This window comes from Callospermophilus lateralis, chromosome 19, assembly GCF_048772815.1.
Source record: "Callospermophilus lateralis isolate mCalLat2 chromosome 19, mCalLat2.hap1, whole genome shotgun sequence".
Classification (NCBI taxonomy): Eukaryota; Metazoa; Chordata; class Mammalia; order Rodentia; family Sciuridae; genus Callospermophilus; species Callospermophilus lateralis.
In genome coordinates this window covers 28,673,348-28,693,586 of record NC_135323.1, presented here as the reverse complement: position 1 = coordinate 28,693,586, position 20,239 = coordinate 28,673,348, and the positions used below count along the sequence as shown (strand labels likewise).

General features: G+C 49.9%; 1 protein-coding gene across 11 annotated transcripts in view; it reads left to right on the top strand.

Moving 5' to 3' along the window:
• Positions 1 to 20,239, top strand: part of Cux1 (cut like homeobox 1) — a 315,533-nt gene that overhangs the window by 196,446 nt on the left and 98,848 nt on the right. For all 11 annotated transcript variants that reach the window (XM_077106064.1, XM_077106063.1, XM_077106062.1 and 8 more), the window contains exons 7-8: positions 2,784 to 2,860; positions 4,549 to 4,615. In XM_077106064.1, coding sequence (XP_076962179.1) covers positions 2,784 to 2,860; positions 4,549 to 4,615 — 144 coding nt within the window. The remainder of the gene's footprint in view (positions 1 to 2,783; positions 2,861 to 4,548; positions 4,616 to 20,239) is intronic.

Sequence of the window (20,239 nt, the reverse complement as noted above, 5' to 3'; positions counted from 1 at the left end):
CGAGGACAGACCTAGGCCAATCCTTGGGGGCCACACAGCCTTGAAGGCAACATGTAGCCCCTCAAAAAAAAAAAGTAACAACAGGGCTCTTGACAGTTGGTGTGGCTCTGCTCCAAGGTAAATTCCCCTCAAGAACACAATTGGTGCCCAGAGAGATTTCCCCCATGTCGTTGACAACATGCCTGCCTATGGGAACAGAGGAGCCAAAGGCAGGCCAGGGCTACCTGGAATGTTTGATGGCCATAAAAATCATGGTTCATAGAGTTGGGAATAACTTAAGAGAAGTGCCCAACGTGGCATCAAGTGGGAGACTCTCAGGGTGTGCACAGCTCCCGCAGCCCTACCGCATGTCTGCCCACGGCCAGCCGTGCCCACCCAAGCCAGGAACTGGCTCACCCCAACCTCAGCACCACTGAGCTGGCTTCTCAAGTTGGGTAAAAGGATTCATTATATTGAAAGATGAGAATGACTGACTGTTAGGCCATCAGACTAGATGTTTATTTCCTCATTCTTTTTTTTTTTTTTTTTTTTTTTTAAAGAGTGAGAGAGAGTGAGAAAGAAGGGAGAGAGAGAATTTTAATATTTATTTTTTTAGTATTTGGCGGACACAACATCTTTGTATGTGGTGCTGAGGATCGAACCCGGGCCGCACGCATGCCAGGCGAGCGCGCTACCGCTTGAGCCACATCCCCAGCCCCTATTTCCTCATTCTTTATGCCAAAAATATCAAATTGAACCCAGGATTTAAATATCAATAATGAAATCACATACATCCTGGAAGAAAACTTGGATGCATGTTCTGTTTTGAATAATTTTGAAATTCAGAAATATTTCTCAGAATACAAGAAAAGTTATAGAAATGTGACTAAAATTTAAAATACATTTTTAAAAAACAAATGACAATTAAGTTTTAGACATCAAAAAACTGGGAACAAATATGTGCATCGAATACGACAAGGGCTAATTTTCTATATAAGTAAAGAGTTCTTACAAATTAATAAGAAAAAAATCAACCCTAACAAAAGCGGGCAGAGAAAATAAGCAGGCACTTCATACAGTGAAAAATGTTCAACACTACTCAGCAGTAAAATGTTAAGCTTGATTTTACCCAGTGCCACCTGGGCACATGAAACCCTCTCACATATTGTTGGTAGGAGTTTAAACTGATGAGGTATTTTTGTTTCTGTTTTGTTTTGTGGGAAAGTCTTTCAATATCTATCAAAACAAAAAACCAAATTGCAGTATTTGACCATTATAAATCGTCTGTCAGAATTTTATCCAGCAAATTCACTCTTGAAATTATGCAACAGTATCTACTTAAAGATCCTCAAGGAAACGTCTTAACAGAAAGAAACTCTGAAGGGTCCGAGTTTCCATAGGGGAGTGAAGAATGGCCATGGATGCAGAGCAGAGGTTTCCAGAACATGGGAGCAAGCGGAGCAGTAAGCTGCACAGGATGGTCTTGTGGTCCCTTGTGTACTAGAACTGAGGTCTGAGGCAGGAGGGTCACAGCAACCTAGTGAGACCCTGTCTCAAAAACTTGAAAAGGCTAGGGATGTGGCTCAGGGTGGAGCACCCCGGGCTCAGTTCCCCCAGCCCCAGAAAGGACGGAGGAGTAGGAAGTCCATAGTTCATGTAGCATGTCACATGTCATTGGCATGATTGCACTGTAGCACGTTTCCTGGGCTCTGTCACCTGTGGTGGCTTAGGGGTTAGTTTTCGTTCTGCTGTACTCTGTCACATGAGTTTCTGTTCTGGGAGTTCATTGTATTATGTTACATATTCGTTTATATTTCATTGTAGTATATAAGATATTAGTTGATATTTTCTTATACTCTCTTGCATGTTGGCTTATATTATACTCTATAGTGTGTTACTTATTACACTGAATTTCTATACATGGAGAAATATTTTAGAAAAATACAAACTATCCAAGGAGTATAAATGGAGCCAAAGAAGAGAGGACATTTCCACACTCATGTAAAATTTGATGTTTTAAAAAACTCTGAGCCTATCTTAGATTTATAATTGAAATTCATGGAGATACTAGCAATGCTTTCCTTCAAGTGACGGAAATTTGAGTGATTTTTTTTTTTTTAGCTGTATCATTTCTCCTTTTCTGTATTCCCAGGTTTATTATGTTGAGAACATATGTTATATTCATATGATGTAAAAATAATAAGCTTATTTTTAGAGCTTTGGGCAGATTAGGAGGAAGGAATGCCGGCGCTGACCAGGGAATCCGTGTGGAGATCATGGGAAACATCACTATGTGGGATGCAGCTTGAGACATTCACAATCTTCCCATTTGGCACCACAGTCGCATTTGCATTCCATTATAACCGAGATGGGACAGCTGTCACATCTCTTTAGTACATCCTTTATCCCAACAAATTCCTTCTTTGTGTCAGCAGAATGTAAATGTATCACTCTTCCTGGGCTAACTTCGGGAAACAATGAGTGCATGATGATGGCATTTCTTCCTTTTTAATATCTGGCATCTCAAGAACAAGTTGCATTTAGGACGACCTTCCACACCAATTACCGCACGTCAAGTCCCCGGTGCGCCCTTCACGTTACGTAATGTGCAATTGCAAAGTGGGGGCTGGGAGGGTGGCGAGGGGGCCCCACAGCACCCAGGGCATTGAGAGAGACAGCTGACGGGGCGCCTGCCTCCAGCTGTGCCTCCAAAGGAGCAAGCTGATGGGGGCAGCTCCAGGACACACCAAGCGTCCAGTTGGTGAGCAAGGTGACCAATCTGGCTCCGCTCTCTTGCTTTTCAGACAGCTGCAAGAGACTCAGATGTCGACCACCTCGAAGCTGGAGGAAGCGGAACACAAACTTCAGACTCTGCAAACAGGTTTGCTCCCCTCCTCCCCGGTCAGTGGGTGCAGGGCAGGCTGAAGAGACTAGACGCCTCCCGGCCCCTACCTGTCGCCCCTGTGGAGCCTGCAGGGCCTCGGAGCCCGTGCATGGCACCTCTAGCCCGGGCTGCCTTCCCCTGACTCCATTAGTCACACGTTGAGCTGTCAGCGTGGAGTGGGAGGATCTGCCGTTTCCATCCCTTCCACCACCATCCTTTCTTCCTGCTCTTTTTTCCAACAAACACATCTAAATCACCAAACTGTCAAGGACTGACATTTCATTTAGAACAATAATAGGGGGAAAAAAAACTTATTTCTACCCTAAGTTAAGGAGAACAGTAATAGCAGAACCTTTAAAATTTAACAGATACCAAAAAAGGTTATGCTAAAGTTGGCAGTTTCTTTAAACTTCTTTCTTTCTTCCCTTTTCGTGTCTTTTTTGAAAGGGAAGCAGCAATGTATCTTCAATTTACATGTGGGAAGGAGCAGTGGAAGCCATCGTAATCCAGGTTAAAACACAAATGACAGGGAGAAAATAATCACAAGCAATTTAACAGTCACGGACAACATCAAGCAGGCCTGGGGACCACGTCAGCAGTGGAGCACTGGCCTTGTGTGTGCCAGGCTGCGTCCCCTCCCCTGCACCAGAGAAACAGTCCAGCTGAATAATGAGCAGGGATAGGAACACACATTTCACAGAAACCATGTAAATGGTTCACACACATGAGACAAACTGCTAACTGTGTGGACATCAGGGAGAGACCGTCAGTGAAACCCCTGGAAGGTGGTCTGCCTGTCTGACTGTGGGCAGCTTTTTTCTTAATTGGTAAAACCCAGTGTTAGTGAGGGCTTAGGAGAAAGGTCACACTCAAGTAGGCATGGGAGCTGCCTGTTGGGAGGCCAGCAGGGTCGGGTGGTGGAAGGTTCAGCGCTGAGCTCTCCTCCAGTAGCTATGCCTCTCGGGCGCCTGAAGGTGGAGCTGGGTTTTACTGTGGTCGCCAGTGTCCTGACATGAGAGCTTTCCATGTCACTCGGCCAAGGCAAGGGGTGATCTCAGAAAACGTTCCGATCCTCCCATAGAATGGGAGGCAGGGAAGCATGTCCCTGTGTATGTATATAGCAGTGGCTACGCAGCAGTGGAGAGGTGTCCTGAGAAAGGTGCCATCAGGTGATTTTGTTGAGATGTGAGGACGGGAATGTCCTCACACAGACCTCCCAGCACAGGTCCGTCCCTTGACAGTTGCAGGCCGCAGCCAGTTCACCTATGTACTGTCCTTACAGCTGACTTCCTTAAACAAGGAGAATAAGGATAAAAGTAGAACATACTAAACACACAACCAGCCACACACTGTGATCACGGGTCACCTACTGGGCATGATGGTATATAGTACGTTTTCATACAGCTGAAAGGTCACCGTGGGGCATGGCTGTATGCAGTTACATATGGAAATATTTTTGAAACAAAGACATTTTAAAACAGGAAATCTACATAGTAACTATCAGTTTCCTAGGAGGCGCTTAGACTGGGCCAGGTGGAGCTGTGGCGATGTTCTGTCCCATTTTTCCTGCCTTTGTCCTCTTGTCTGTTTTGAAATGGGGACGTTTTACTTATGTATGTTCTTTGATTTCATTTGACTTAAGCAGTTAGTATCTTACCTCATGTTTTCTGCCCTTGTCTTTTCAGCCCTGGAAAAAACTCGAACAGAATTATTTGACCTGAAAACCAAATACGATGAAGAAACTACTGCAAAGTAAGTCCCCGCGTCGCACCCCGTCCCAAGAGGTTGGCTTTGCGGGTTGGGAGCGTGACCTGCGTCCCGGGCAGAGACACGGCGCCATTCCCGTGTGACCCCAGGCTCATGTGCTCCCTGGCCGCCGCCACTGCAGCTACTTCTCTTCCTTGTGGAGGAGGCTGCTCAGCGCTTCACCTTTTTCTAAGAAGGTTTGGGGAGGACTCAGCTTGGAAAGGTGGGTGTTTCCTCAGGAGCTTGGCCAGGCAGAGGGAGTCCCCTGACCTGGGCCAAGCCCTCCCCCAAGCCCTGTAGGAGGAATCGCCACTCCCCATGCTCTTGTCATACCCGACAGAGCCCTGCAGGTGCACATATGTGGGAACACATTGGTGAGCAGTCACGCGAGGCTCACAGCCTACCTGGCTCTTGTGGGGGAACATCAGAGGGAACACTTGCATGTACCCTGTCCCAGATCCCCCTATGCTGGTCACTGGGATGCCGGAAATAAGATTGCTGTAAATCCTGGGATGACAGCAACAGAGACTCTCTTTGCCGTGGCCACCTCTGCTAAGTCTAGGTGTAGCGCCAGTCTTCCCTGATCTGGAAGGCTCCCGCAGAACCCCTGTGCCCAGCGGCAGCCCACTGCTATGGTCCCACAGATCTCCAGCAGCCTGGTGGGGGCTCTCCTCCTCGGGTGTGCTTGCAGGTGCTTGGTGTCGCTCAGCCCAATACACTTGCCCTGGGGCTTGGAGGTTTCTGTTGCGTCCACTGTCCTTGGAACACTGTGGGGAATGGGTCTTGACCCTTAGCTCTGGATTGTTCAGAAAGCCCAGCTCCGCAGCCCTGGTGGGTTGAAACTGCCACGTGAAGACCAAACGTCAGCCTGCGCCCTGGCAGACGTCTTGGCTGATCTGAACCACGGGAGCCACCAGGTTGTTTGCCCTCGTGGTATGGGGACAGGGCTTTGTGTAAGTGGGATGAGCGGGGACTGAGGGGGCAGTGGTCAGCATTTCACAGCACAGCCCCTCGGCCTTGGTGGTACTTCTGCTGTCCTGGGGGTAGCCACAGCCTGGGACACGGCTTCGGGGGCTGGAGGGACCTCTGTGCCATGAGCCCTCTCCTCTAGAACCCACAGTCTAGGAGTCCTCCCCCTCAGGAACCACAGCACTGCCCGCACAGGACGCGGCCCGTCCTGTGCCTCGGGTCCCTGTCACCTTTCCACCAGCCTGTCACCCTTCTCTCCTGTTACTCCTGCTTGGATTTCAGGTTTCTAAGTAGGTCGTTTTCTTCAGTAAGTCTGATTTGTAGAACTTATATTCTTTCCATCTGAGGCGTTCAGCATTTGTCTGGGATCTCGGTCGTCTCCGAGGTTTCTCTCTAAACGGTCTGAGGTGGATGGTGTGCGCAAGACATCGTGCTTCTCTCCCTCTTCTCCCGTCGCCTGTTGCGTGGCTGTGGTCTGATGGCACCACAGGTTCTCGTTGCTCTTATCGGGACATCTCGGAGGATCTGTGAGCAGCCAGAGTGTACTTCATTATGCACTTTTTAAAAAAACGTGTCTTGGTGGTGGTGAGGATGCGGGGAGCAGGGCGCCTCTCATGTTGGCAGTGGAGCACTGCAGTGCCAAGGGTCCCTCAAAACAGGACAGAACTGCCATCTGATCCAGAGACCCCAACTCTGGGGACATGTCCATCGCAGCATCAGGCACAAGGCCAAGAAATGGACGTCACTGCATCCATAAATGGCTGAAGCAAGCCGGGAACACACAGTGGATTACCCGCCAGCCCTGGGCGAGGGCAGTCCTGTGGCCCAGGACAGCACAGTGGAGCCTGGAGGAGGTGCTGGGTGAAGCAGGTGGCACGGGGACAAGGCCACACGACCTCCCTGAGAGTGAGATCTGGGAGAGCTGAGCTTGGCGGAGCTGGATGGGCTGCCAGTGACAGGGAGTGAGAAGCGCTGGCCCCGGGTTCAAGGTTTCAGCCGAGTTGTGCAACATCGTGCAGCGGGGGTGGTCGTCCATCAAGGTGCTTACTGTGCTTTAAGATCACTTACAGGAAATTTCTATGTTTCCTCATAGAAAACGATAGTTAAGGTCCCAGCAAAATTCAGGGCCAGCCTCAACAACTCAGTGAGGCCCAAAGCAACTTAGTGAGACCCTGTCTCAGGAAATATAAAGGGTTTGGGACGTGGCTTGGTGGTAAAGCACCCTCTGGGTTCAGTCCCCAGCACCAAAAAGAGAAAGTAAATAAATAAGTGAGGTTACAGAGAGGATATTTTGATAGATTAAATGATTCCTCATCTTTTATGAAACATGGTGTTATACCACATAAATGTGTGGGCAGGTATGATTCGTTCATTCCAAATATTTTACTTTAAAAAAAAAAATTTGTGTGTCACCCTCACCAGGCCACTCGAGTGATTTTTAAGCTGCCTGCTGTGTTCTAATATGAATCAGTTCAGTGAGTGAGGACCAGCAAGTCAGGTAATAGAACAGAATAGAAAACAAACCAACAGAATAGAAAGCGTCCTGGCACATGGTTCATGTAAAGTATCTTTTGGTGACACTTCAAAATTAGGTATCTAGATCTAAAAAATAGAAACCTAGTTCTTGGGTCACGATGGGAAAGGTGCTTCTGTCCACACATCGGGACCTCATTTAAAAGCTGCTGCTCCAAGGATCACAAGAGCTCACTCTCCAGAAGCCCGTGTCTCTAGAACCCACAGTCTAGGAGTCCTCCCCCTCAGGAACCACAGCTCTTACTGTCACTGGCAAAGTTTGGTTAGCCGTGATGTCCACCCACTTGGGGAAAGAAACTGCCTGGTAGCATGAAGTGCTCAGGAGTGACCGCCACACACACCACTTGCCACACAACAGCTGGTTGCTCCGTTGTTTGGAGCCACAGTGTCTTGTTTTCTTCTTGGGCTAAAAGCCACATGGAAAATTTGCTTTTATTTAGCGGGTTTGTTTTAGGAGTCAAGGTCAAAGAAGCAACTGAGAATGGAGTTCCTGGAGGAGGAGCCAGAACAGAGAAGGGCTTCAGTTTCCTCCATTCAGGTTTTCGTCTCTAGGAGAAGGGAATGTGGCCACTGAGGGAGTGAGCAGGGGCAGAGCCAGGGAGCAAGGGCAGGCTGTCTCCTGTTCCCACCCTCTCGGGTCTTGCTACTGACCAGGCTGACATGTCTTTTCTCAGCCAGAGCACTAGCTAGCAAGGGAATGAAGAGCCAGCTCCCAGCTGAGAGGGCGCAGGGAGAGGCCGGGAGGGTTGGCAGTTACTGTTCATAGAGGAACTGGCCCCAGGGCCACTCTGCAGCAACCGCCTCTGCCATGTTGACAGTAAGAGTGTTGAATGTTGGGAAAGTCACCTACCTGATGGAGCAAGTCACCCAGGGGCTCTCAGAGGCTGGTTCTCCCACCCCCTGGACCACTGTAGAACCCTGGCATCAGCCAGGAAGCCGTGGGAGCTGGTGTGGACCCAGCAACAAACAGTTCTAGCCCCTTCCATCACACTGATGCATGGTGAGGCCCAAAGATTCTTCCCCAAAAAACCCAAATACAAATTAGCATATTACTCACTGAGTTTCACTAAACTATGGGAAATGAAGCCAAAAATCCCGAGGATCAGGGCTGGGACTGTGGCTCCATGGCAGGCGATTGCCTGGCCCACGTCCCCAGCACCACAAGCACAAGAGCGTGGAGGTTGGTGATTCTGTTCTGAGGATACCTCCAGGACATGGTGAGGTGGCCATGGCCCTGCTGGAGCTCACAGTGAGAGACTCCGTCTAGCCCAGTGGGAGCGGGTCTGGCGTGAGCAAGCACAGCTGCAGCGAGCAACGTGGGCAGAGGTGGGTGAGGCTCCCAGGCGGTGGGTCCATCCTGACTTCAGCAGACAGCTGCCTCCTTTGGGCTGCACCCTCTGCCGGGGGCAGATCCTGAGCTTTTGTGGTTCCGTGGGAAGACACCACTGCAGTCCAGCATGGCCACATCTGGGATTGAAGGGACAGGACTGGCTAGGCATCCGGCAGGGTCCGTGCAGGACGGAGGCAGAGCACTCATGTGGGGACAGGCAGAGTCGAGCCTGTTCCCCAGGTGGGGCAGTGAGGGTGGTGCAGAGTCTGGCGGACAGTGCTGGCAGGCAGTGCCCAGGCCTGGCCTTGAGCAGATCAGAAGGCGGGGACCTAGGGAGGAGCAGTACCTCTGACTAGTGAAGCACAGAAACCTCCTTCCTACCCCACCCCAGGCCACACCTAGAGAGGGGGCTGAGGGAGGAGGAGATCTCTGACACCAGGGGGCCGAGGGAACTACCCTGCACCCCTTCCCGGAGGGCTCAGCCTTGACTTTGGTTTTCTCTTTCTCTTCGTCTTCGTCTGGGGTCCCGTGTTGCCCAGGCTGGCCTGGGTTTCCTGGGCTCACACATCCTCTTGCCTCAGCCTCCTGAGCAGCCGGGACTGGCTGGGACTTGAGGCTGAAGATGAGGACCTCTGTGGGGGGGCCAGGCCTATCTGAGTTTCCCAAGGACCAGCTGGTGGGTCTGCAGGGACGTGGGGCTGGGCTTAGGCATAGGCTCAGCTGGGCATTTCCCAGGTCAGATGCCAACAAAAGGCAGCACTGGGCCAGACGCCCACCGTGAATGGTTCCCAAAGTAGTTAGCCACAGAAAGTTCAGAGGAGGGCCTGAGGTGGAGGAGCCGGCGCTGCTCTCTTACCTTTGGAAGCAACTGTCTCAGTATTCGGGGTCCCACACAAGGCACACCTCTGCCTTCCTGTCCCTGGTGTCCTGGGAAAGGTTCATCGTGTCGCCCTGCTTGGGGTCCAACCTACATATGCTGTTAGCTCAGCGTGCTTTTATTCGTGTATATGAAACGGAAGTCCCTGCAGTACACATCTTTGTACACATGGTCTTAAAACAGTGCTCCTCTGGGTGGGGAGTGGGAGGTGAGGGAGGGACTCTGTTTTAGCAGATCGCAGGCGGGAATCAGGAGGCAGGACAAAGCTGGGCTCTGCAGACAGGCTGCCCTGCCTCCGCGCCTGGCTTCTCCCACCTGCACTGGGGCCTGGCAAAGGTGCAGTCACCGAGTGGCCACAGGGAGCAGCAAGGTGCGCATGCACAGCACGGGCACAGCGAAAGCCAGGGGAGGTCCGTGGTGGCTGCTCCAGGGCCCAGTGCGGCTCTAGAGGCAGTGGCCTTGTAGGGGGTGGACCAGGAAATCGAAGGATACACATTGCCTTTCCTCCACAGGGTCACTGTCCCCTCTCACCTCTGCCATCTTGGCATGAAGTTGCAGGTGGAAGACACCACCCCATCCTGAGACCCCCCTTGGTGCAGGGCAGTCATCGCCATGCGTCAGCTGGGACAGCGCAGGCTGACTGTGACGGGGACAGCAGCAGTAAAGTTTTCCATGTGTAGGCTTGAAGCAAAATGTAATTAGCCTTTATGCGCAGAACAAGGCCCCATTGATGAACACAGCTGGTCTTTGTTTTGTCCTGTCATTGAGAGTGGGAGGTAAAGTGCTCTTCTTCATGTTTATTAATGCAAGATTCCTTAGACAAATGGCAGGCACAGTTTAATATTTGTTGGAACGTGGAGGGGCTTGCCAAAACAGTTGTTGTGTAAGCGGATTGCAGCGCTTCAGATTAGAGCCATTTCTGGGTTAAATAAATGAATTATTTCTGCTTGCTTTTTTCCTATGAAAATGCACCTCCTCAGATGGTCACCCTGTCCAGTTCTCCCCGTGTCTCTTAGCAGATGGAAATAACACCCCAGCAGACTTTAGCCTGGAGAGTCACAGCGCCTAGGGGTGTGGATTTGGGCCTTTACAAATGGGTGCCCTGGGAGAGGCCTGGGCCGCGCGCTGCCCTCCTCCCTGGTCCTGTGCCACACAGCTGTCCCTTGCCCTTGGGTTCAGGTCGCTTCTGCCCATGCCAGGAGCCTCCTGGCCACACACAAGCAGGACTTCCCACTTCACTGCAGTCCATGGCCTCCTGTTTCCTCTGCCCCCAGACCTGGGTGTCAGGGAGCTTCAGCAGAGCACACACAGTCAGCCTCTTACATTCCTCCAAACGTTGGGGGGGGGGGGCGGCTCTGAGCCCTGATGAAAGGAAATATTGAATTGCACCAAAATGCTACATTTTTTAGAGCTAGTGCTAGTCTTAGGAGAATTTGCACCTCCCAGACCTTTCCTGCCAGCAAAGCTTCATACTTGTTAAAGTTACTTGGTTGTGTTCCTCGCTTCTATGCTTTTTTCAAAGAACAGCCTTGTATATTGCTAGTTTATAGCGCGTTATAAGAGAGACATCCATGGGAGGAGCCGCACATGGGCCAACTTTGGAGTGTTGCTTTGTGTCGTTTGTGGCTCAGGTTTATCACAAAAGGCAGCCAGCCCTGGGCAAGACAAGACCATCCCACAGCCAGCCCAGCAGAGGGCTTTATCGAAATTGTTCAGGGGAGCCAGACCCTGCAACACAGGGATAGGGACCTCCAGAAGACAGGATTTAAGATGAGGAAAGGGGCCCAGGAAGACTCGAGGAGGGCAGCCCGTGCGCCTGCGCAAGGACACCCAGGTGGCTGGTGCAGCAGGTCCTTGGGTGTCAGTGTCAGCTGCTGGTGCCGTCCAGTGAGCTCCTGCTGTGCAGTGTGGTGAGGAGCCCCTCAGGAACCCAGGCCTTTGCTGCCTCGCTTGGGCACAATGTCCGGTGCTCTTTGTGCATGACCATGGTGGTCTTCACAGCCCCTCTGGGGCCGAGTGTGGCTCAGTGGAGAGGCGTGCCTAGCACACAGAGGCCCTGGTCCCATCCCAGCACTGCAGAAAGACACCAAGAGTGTCCTGAGGCTGCCTCACCTGTGGGAGGGTTGAGTAGGCAATGGCTGGTCCAAAGGGTTCTGCCCCTTCCCCACCCGAAGAGCTCTCATGCAGATGGGTCTTTTCTTTATTTTCTTTATGGTTTCTTTATGGGAAAGGCTCTGGAAATGAGGGCTAGGTGGAGCCCAGCTGACTAAGCCTGAGAATCACAGGAGACAAATGGCAGCGCTTGCCCCCATTGAATTTGAAAGGACCAACTTAAGTGTCCTGAAATGCAGTCCCTCCTGTACCTTTAAGAACATAATGTTTTCTATTTCCTGTCTTTTTGATGAGTCATCAATTTCCAGTATGAGTTGCTGTAATTATCCTGGTCAGATTAATTTCCCTAAAAATAGAGAAGCAGTTACTTTTACGATCTCAAGGATACGGACTTGAATAAAGAACCCACTGTCCCTGAGAGCCACGAAATCAGACTAGGAGGGGAAAATGTGATGCCTTTTTTCCCCATTTTATCTCCAAGAGTTTGCATTTGGTGGAATTCCTGGGATTTTCCGTCCCTGTACAAGTATTTTGCTTCACACCTACAATCCGTGCCTGGTGAGCAACCACCTCTGACAGCTCAGCCCTGCTCTGGTCACCTCTCCAGGCCAGGAAGGAAGTGGCTTCACAGGTCCAAATTCAGACAGAAAGTCTTCTGAGTGCCAAGGACCCCTTCACCTCCTCTGGACTCCCGAGGGGTCTGGACATCAGGAAGCCTCAGGGAGAATTGGCAGGCATGGGTCAGGCCCTAGGACCCCTGAGCAGGGACAGGCCACAGCTATGACATATTCATAAACACAGCTCACACAGTTCGTGAGTATAATAAAGTGGTCTTCTCGCCCAGCGTCCTTTGGGAGAGTACAGTAGAGGAAGCCACCACTCACAGATGGTCACCTGAGTTTGGCTTTCTTTTTTTTTTTTTTCTTTTCTTTACTTGAGACAGTGTCTCACTATGTGGCCCAGGTTCCAAATTCCTAGCTCAAGCCATCCTCCTGCCTCAGCCTACCTGGTAGCTGGGACCTACCTACCTACCTTGCTTTTACAATACTTTACCTTTTTTAGAGATCCTTAAAGTTTTTCTGATTTATCATCAAGGTAAATCTTGGGGGACTTGAAAGGAGCATAAAGACTGTGGAGGGGCGATGTCACCTTGTTAGTGAAGGTGGCCTTGGGTGACCCATAGCTGGGCGGTGAGGGTCCTGCCTTCCTGTGGCTCAGAGGCTGGGGCTGGAGCAGCCTGCGATGCACATGGAAGCGGCCAGCAAGTGGCCTTCCTCGTGTCCCTCCCCGGCTGCTGATCATCGCCAGCAGAGATGCCTGCACAATGAGCGGGTCAGCACAAACCTTTATGGTGACAGCGCACAGCTCAGGGCCCAGCACAGCCGAGCAGGTCCAGTGCTCACCCGCAGCCTGCCCTGCAAGGACACCTACACTCTGGAGAGGTGAGCTCTCGATGTCCAAGAAGGAGGCCAGAGCCCCGGAGCATTCTCACCACCTTCTGCCCCAGTCCGGTTCCCCGAGGCCAGTGGTTCTGACCGAAGGAGGGGAATCCCTGGCTGTCACTGCAGGGCCCTGGCCTCACCGGTCATTGTGACTCAGTACATCTTTGCTTCAGAAGTAGCAAAGGAGAAAGTGACCTGCCTCATACTGTCCAGGTCCCATGAAGGGACGAGGGAAGGCTGGCAGAAGTGAGGAACGTCCTCCCCGTGGCGTGTTGGTGCCCCAGCCAGTGAGGTCAGTGCCTGTTACATAACATCCATTATTTTTATTTACAAAATCCAGTCGTGTCTCTCATACAGAATTTAAAAACCTCAAAAAGATTTTTCAAAGAAGACAGCAGGGTCCCTGTGACCCCACGGCAGAGGGACCACTGTTACACGTTGGCATGTCTCCTTCCAGCTTCCTCTGTGTTTGACTTTGTCTTTAATTTTCTTTTACCGATGGCATCACAGGCAGGCAGTTTTGATGTCGGTCTCTTTGCTTGACATGTGGCACCTCTTTCCTGCATGTCTTTAGATGGTCTTCAAAAGCATCATGCACCTGCCTGGCCTCTGCAAGGTAGGGGTGCCCCCGGCTCGTGCCCTGCATTCCCTGTTGTGCGGGAGTCTGTGGGATGACACCAGGAAGCTTTGTCCTCACTCTTTTTATGTCTTTATTGGGTCAGTGGCTGTGACATCTCAAGGGGACTTCTCTGGGCCGTCCTCAGATGAGTGGGCGTGGAGGCCTAGAACTCTGCAAGGGCACGTGACCAGACCACTGCTGGGGAAAGTCAGTGGACATTGGTGGTGCCTGGCCTGGCCTTGGGAGACCCTGGTTCTGGTCTCAGCATTGTCCCCGGGGCGGCCTAATACTTTCCTCCCTGGGCAGCAGCACTGTCCCTGTTAGAGAAATGAGAAGATGGAACTGGTGGCTAGCAAGATCAAAGGGCCAGCCCTCTCCCAGCCTCCAGTGCGTCATCTCCCAGGTGCTTCCCAGAGCCCCAGCTACAGCCTCCGTTTATGAAATGGCCTGCAGGGAGGCCTTCCCAGGGCCCAGGGGGACAGTGAACCTCGCTGGGAAGAGCCCCAGTCCTGGGCTCACACGGCCCTGATTCCTGGCTGCATGAGTTGAGTGACCTTGGGCAGGCTACTCGGGCTCCTCACCCAGGCCTTAGTCTCCACTTAGGAGAGCTGGTGTCACACGGAGGGTCTGTGAGCACGTCCTCAGTCAGTAGTGGCTGCGTTGCTACCTGCTGAGATCCACAGGGCCCCTGTTGTGTCCCCACCCCAGGTCTCTCTCACTCCGAGGACTCGTTGGTCTTGTGGATGGTTGTTGGTCACAGGGTCTCTGGTTGGCTCATCACAGCAGGGATTGGGGTGTGCTGCCCTGACCCTGTCACCTTCCTGTGGGACTCGGGTAACATACAAACATGAGGACAAATGTGTCCCCTCGCATCCTAGGAGAGCTCTGGGCCCACCTGGCTGGAACCCCGGGCTCTCAGGGCTGGTGGACAGGTGGAGGGGTGCCGAACATCCACGCGCCCACAAGGATGTCTGGCCTCGTCCTAGTACCTGTGGCGCAGTTTTAAGAACTTTGTGGAACCAGCCTGAAGAATGGAGCTTCCTTTCGGAAGCGAGGGCGAGACTGGTAATTGAAGCCATTGATTTCCTTCCCAGCTTGTTTGCCTGGCGCTCTCTTCCTGAGGTGCTGTTTGTTGAGGAATGTCTCCAATTGCCAGAAAGACAGTGGGGTGTCTTATATCTCCCCGCCGCCCTCCTTCCAGCCAGAGCGCGCTCAAGGCAGCCTGCGGTATGAATTTTTAATGCAGAGCTTTATGGCAGTGCTCTCCTGAGCCTAAGATTTAATGCTCTGATGAGCAGAGCATGGATCAGGGGCATTCGACATTAGGAAGAATTAACCCCCAAGCCTCCGCGCCTGTGCCCTCTCATTTCCCAAAAGGTAACCCTCAGGAGTTGGGAGAAAAATTCAAAATTACGTGCTGTTTGCAATGTTCTCAAAATAGCCTGGAGCACAGAAGTAGAACATACTCTTGAAATCTTATTGGCTAGAATGTATTTTTACCTTTCCTCTTATTTCTTTTTAAGTGTGACTATTTTTACTTTGATGCATTTCAGTGATCTTTCCACCCTTAAAAAAAGCTTTACAATTTGTAAGACTTACAGAATATATAGATTCCTGGGTGCTTTCCAGTTTCCATGGAAAGCCCAAGTGTAATTAGAAGTCCAGAACTTGCAGTTGACAATGGGAAAGAGACCAGTTGTGTTAAGTGGATAATTCTGTTCGTGGGCATATGGTTGATTGTTATTTTCTTCAGGAAGCTTTCTGTATTTTTTGAAGGTTTCAAAATTAAGAAGAAAAAGTTGTATATAAAAATCACTTGAGTTTAAATAAAGTTAGAGAAGAACGAAGTCTTCAACACACAGGAGAATAAACGGCTAACTGTGTAGAAAATAATAGAGCAGAGCTGAACCCTATGCAAATTAAAGCCTAGATGTTTTAAATATTTCGATTAAAAATACCATAAAATCACTTAGGAGAAATTTTTAGGTGGGTATTTATATCATAGGGACGGAGGAGGTCTTTTTAAGCATGATGCCAAATGTAGAAATCACAAAGGGAAATCAAAGCTCTTTGGAGAGGGAGGGAAAGAAAGATGGATGGGCAAAAATATTTGCAATGCCTGTGGCAGAGAGGGCTACTACATATATAAAGAACCCTTAGAAATCAATAAGAAATAGTTCAATATTCCAGCCAAGAAAGCTCTGTATCTTCAGGTCCATTCTCCCTCCACAAGGTGTCTGTCCTGCACTCCTCACGTCTCTGTCTCCCCTCACAGCCACGATCCTGGCTCGTTTTCAACTCTTGGCCTTACGGTCATCAGTATCTCACGTCTCTCTGCTGCCAGGTTCTCCCTGGATGCATCTGTCCTCCTCCAAGGATAAGCTAAAACTATTTTTTTTCTGAAATGTAGACCTGATCCCATTTAAATCTGCCCTGCAAAAGAACTTTCTGTGCCTTGTTCTTCTGCCTCCGAAGAAAAGTCCCAGCCTGGTGTGCAGCTCCACCTGCGTGGCCCTGCGGTGCACTGAAGCCAGTGCCCCACACTCGGATTCCAGGCCATCCCCCAGCTCCCAGCCGGGTCCCTTCCCCCACAGGCACAGCCTGCCACCTCCCCGCTGCACCCTCTTGTGCCTGCTTGACCCTCTGTAACGGGAACCGGCCTCTTAACCTGGTGCTCATGGAGAAATCTCAGCAAACTGACTTCCTTTGCTGACCTTGTATTAGATGGACCTCGTATGGAGGGCCCTGGGGGTCAGTGCCTCCCACAGGACACTGGTGCCCGCAGAGCCACTGGTTCACATTGTAGTTCCTCTTCTCTGAAGTGCCAAGTCACCAAGCTTAAAATATCCCCTTGAACGTCTTCTCCAATGTGTGCATCTTTCAACCAAAGTCTGTGTGGAAATTGTTAGTTAAATACACTTTAAGATGCAGCACAGAGAGTGTGTGCTGTGCAGAGACCAGATTTCGCCTCCAATTGTACTTGCCTCGGAGAGAGCCTTGGGCAGCCGCGCTGCCTCCCCTGGCCACAGAGTGCTGTCTGCAGCAGCATCTATCTCCCTGTGGCATGAACTCCTCAGGGTTAATGGGTCTCCTGCACCAGGCTGCTATGCCAGGGCTTGGGTCAGCCATGCCTCAGACACCTGGTCTGGATCTGCATGGAAGCTGTCAGTTCCCAGAGCTATGCGTGGGCTCCTAGAACTGAGGTCTGCCTATGGCCCAGCCGTCTGACAGCAATAAAGGGAGTCTGAGCTATGAGTTTGGTCACTGCATAGATGGTTTAGAACACACAGGTTTATGCATATTTCGGAGGGCACATCTGGGCACACAGGTGTCAGTTTGTTGTGCCCAGCATAAAGTAGCTTGCAGAGGAGAGGCCACTCATGGTCCTTCAGGCATGACTTGACATCATTTCACCCCATTTTACATCTCTCATCCACTAGCCCGCAGTCTTCATGATGAAACTTTATTTTCTTCTCTTGAAGAATTAAAGCTGAGGTCACCATGCTCGGTTTACAGGCATCTTGGTGATTTCTGGGGTTTTGTAACAAATTTTAGAAAAATAACTCCTGAAAATACCTTTTTCAGAATGAGAAATTTCTTAGGGGAACAGAGATGCCATTTTGTCCCCCAGGGGAGGAAGGAACCCTTCCACAGCAACAGAGAGACTGGGGTCCCCTCCTGCCCCACCCCACACTGCATGACCTGAGGCTGCCCTTGTCTGCGTTTTCCAGAAAGCACTGGGTTCTAGCAAGCACAGCTTCCTTCAGACCTCGGGAACTTCAGGGCCAGATGCAGAGGACAAGGACACGTGCACACCACAGGGTCTTCCCTGTTGTGCTAAGTGCGGCCTCGTGTGCCCAGCTCCGAGGGTTCGCAGGCACCAGGCTTGGCGTTTCCCTCTGCTCATGGCCGTGTGTCTCCCTGGAGCCTTGGAGCTGCCCAGCAGTTCTGCTTGTGCTCTGAGTTGGAGCCACTTATCACCTTTTCCCATCGCTTGCTTTTCTTTTTGCTTGAGTTTCGGTGACTTTAGTTATCCAGGAGAATCATGTGCAGCCAACCCTTATGTCCTCAAGTTCTGTCCACAGATTCAACCAACCACGGATCGAAAATATTCAGAAAGAAAGAATTGTATCTGTACCAAAGATGCAAGACTTTATTCTTATCATTATTCCCTAAACAACACAGTGGGGCAATTATTTATAGAGTCTCTGCATTGTATCAGGAATTGTAGGTCATCCCGAGATGCTTTAAAGTCGACAGGAAGAGGTACCTGGGTTTTATACAAACACTGCCTAATTTTTAAAAGGGACTTGAGCCTCTGCAGGTTTCTTAGAACAAATGCCTTGTGGATACCAAGGGACCACTTTATCTATGAATAAGATAGGACTCATCAGTTTAATCATCATTTCTAATATAGTCTCAATAATAGGAAATGGTCCTTCCTTTCTAATCTACTTTCTTGGGGTTTTTTATGTCTGATAGCATGAGGGGCAGTTCACTGTCTGTTTATTCTTCAAGGTACCCTCAGTTCGCCCAGTGGTCCTGTGATTTCTTCCACCAGCACTTCACATCCGACAATCAGACATAAATAATTACACGTCTGATTTCTGTCTGCAGTTTCATTCTAGTGGTCTAATTTTCCATTCTAATAAATTCCACACGATTTTGGTAAGATATCTGTTTTCTATTTTCATGTCATATACAACTAGTTTACTGTTGTTTTGCTGGTTTTTTTTAAAAGCCCACCTAATATTTCCATACACATCTTGTCATTTTACCAAGTTTTATAAATTAACTTCAGAGATAAATTTACCCTTATTTATATTTAATGCAACCGCAAATAAGAAATGTCATCATTAGCTTTCTTTGCCAGTAGCATTTTATAATTCGATTTTCTATAGGTGGAATTTATGCCATGTTATTTTAATTCCCACATGTTTAATATTTATATCCCTGTTGTAGATGAGAGAGATCGTTGATTTCATTTTCCAGATATTAATAATGACTGGTGTGTGAAAGTTGATTATTTTCTTGTCTTTGCCAAAAAACATGGGCCCTGCTTGTGGCCCCGACCACCTCTGCCCAGGTGCTGCCGGGGGTCTTTGGGTTCTGTGAGCGTGTGATCACATCACTGCAGGTGGTGACTTCAGACCCTTTTAGGACAACAGTAAATGGAGGCTCTTGGTTTCAAATCCCTGTCCTTTCTGCCATTCACCACGAGCTCCAGCAACAACCCCACGCCCTAAATTTGACCAAGACGTGGTCTTTCTGTCCCACGTGTTAACAACAGAATTACACCTGTGTATACTGCATTGTATTCCATTTTTGTTTTCCGTGTTTTGTGGACTTCCTCACCTTGTCACTTAGCAGGGGCTCAGGCAGTGTGCCTGTTGCTGACCCGCAGCATCACCCACCTCTCCTGACTGCATGGATGCTGGGGAGCGTGGCTTGGAATCTGAATGTCATTAGTCCTTTTTAAAAATCTAGTCAAGTCTGTGCCTTCTCGCTCAAAGGACTTTCCTGCTACCTGTTGTTAGAGTTTGCATTTTCTTCAAATACATATTTTATTTTTAGGGGTGATACAACTCTTCTCTTAACTTACATTTTCTCTAATTGTTGATTCTCGCTTTCAGATTTACAGTGTCCCTGTCTTAAACTTTCTGGCCTATTCACAAAGATGCACTGAATTCATTATCTGGAGTCTTCTCCTCAGACCTGCAGTGCGTCTCCCCTTTATTACTGAACACCATCTTCAGGTGGAAAAGTACCCAGCCCTCCTGAAACCCTCTTGAATTCTCTGTGCCAATTTTCTTGCCACACCCCACGTCCATCAAAGCAACAAATGACCCTCCGTTACCTGGACCCTCCTTCCTTGGTGAGGCCCAGGCTCTTCTACAACACTCTGAATCTACAGATTCCTGCCAAGTATCTTTAAAGATACTTGGATTTTCCAGAGAGTTTCTGCTGCCTTCAGAAAGCATGTGGGGTTGGCAGGATTATCGAGTGGTGATAAGAATCCTTCATCCCGAGCATATGGTAAATATTTTTCACAAACTTGAGTTGTGCCAGATAGATCCAGGAGGTGACCTACATAGACAGGAACACTCTTCTCATCGCCTGTTTAAAGGATCTAGCTGCCTTTTTCATTTTTACTAAACTCAGAAATTTATCAACTGGTATCTGGGGTCCTTCTGCAGGGGAACCCTGGGGAGCCCTGTCATTTGAAAACTGATCAAATCCATTTCCTGTCCAGAGTGACAACACCGAGCCGGGGCTTCAAGCCAGTTACTTGACATTTGTGTCTTCCTGGTGGGGAGAGGCTCTTACCCGTGTTCATCTAGCCATGAACATGGGACAGGGGTGTGGCCTGTCCAGTGCAAGTCCTTCCAAAACAAATTCTAGAGGGAAACCAGGAAGGTCATTTGATTTTTGTCCTCTTTACTTAGAATTCTTATCGTACCTACTATGAAGTGTTTGAAGTGGCTTTAAGACAAGGCGTGGAATCCGTAGGCTTAGAGTGGAGTAGGGGGTGAACGGCGGACCTCAGTGGGAAGACAACTCTTAAGGCTTGAATGTGAATAAAAATCTCAATTACTCCATAGCCCGACACGGCCGAGACGTTTCCTTCCCGGGGTTTTGAGCGGCGGGCATTGCGGGGTCCCCAGCGCGCTGTCTTGGCCACAGGGAGACTTGCTTGCAATTAACCTTTCCATTTCCTCCTGCATCTGAGCATCGTGTGCTTCCTCTG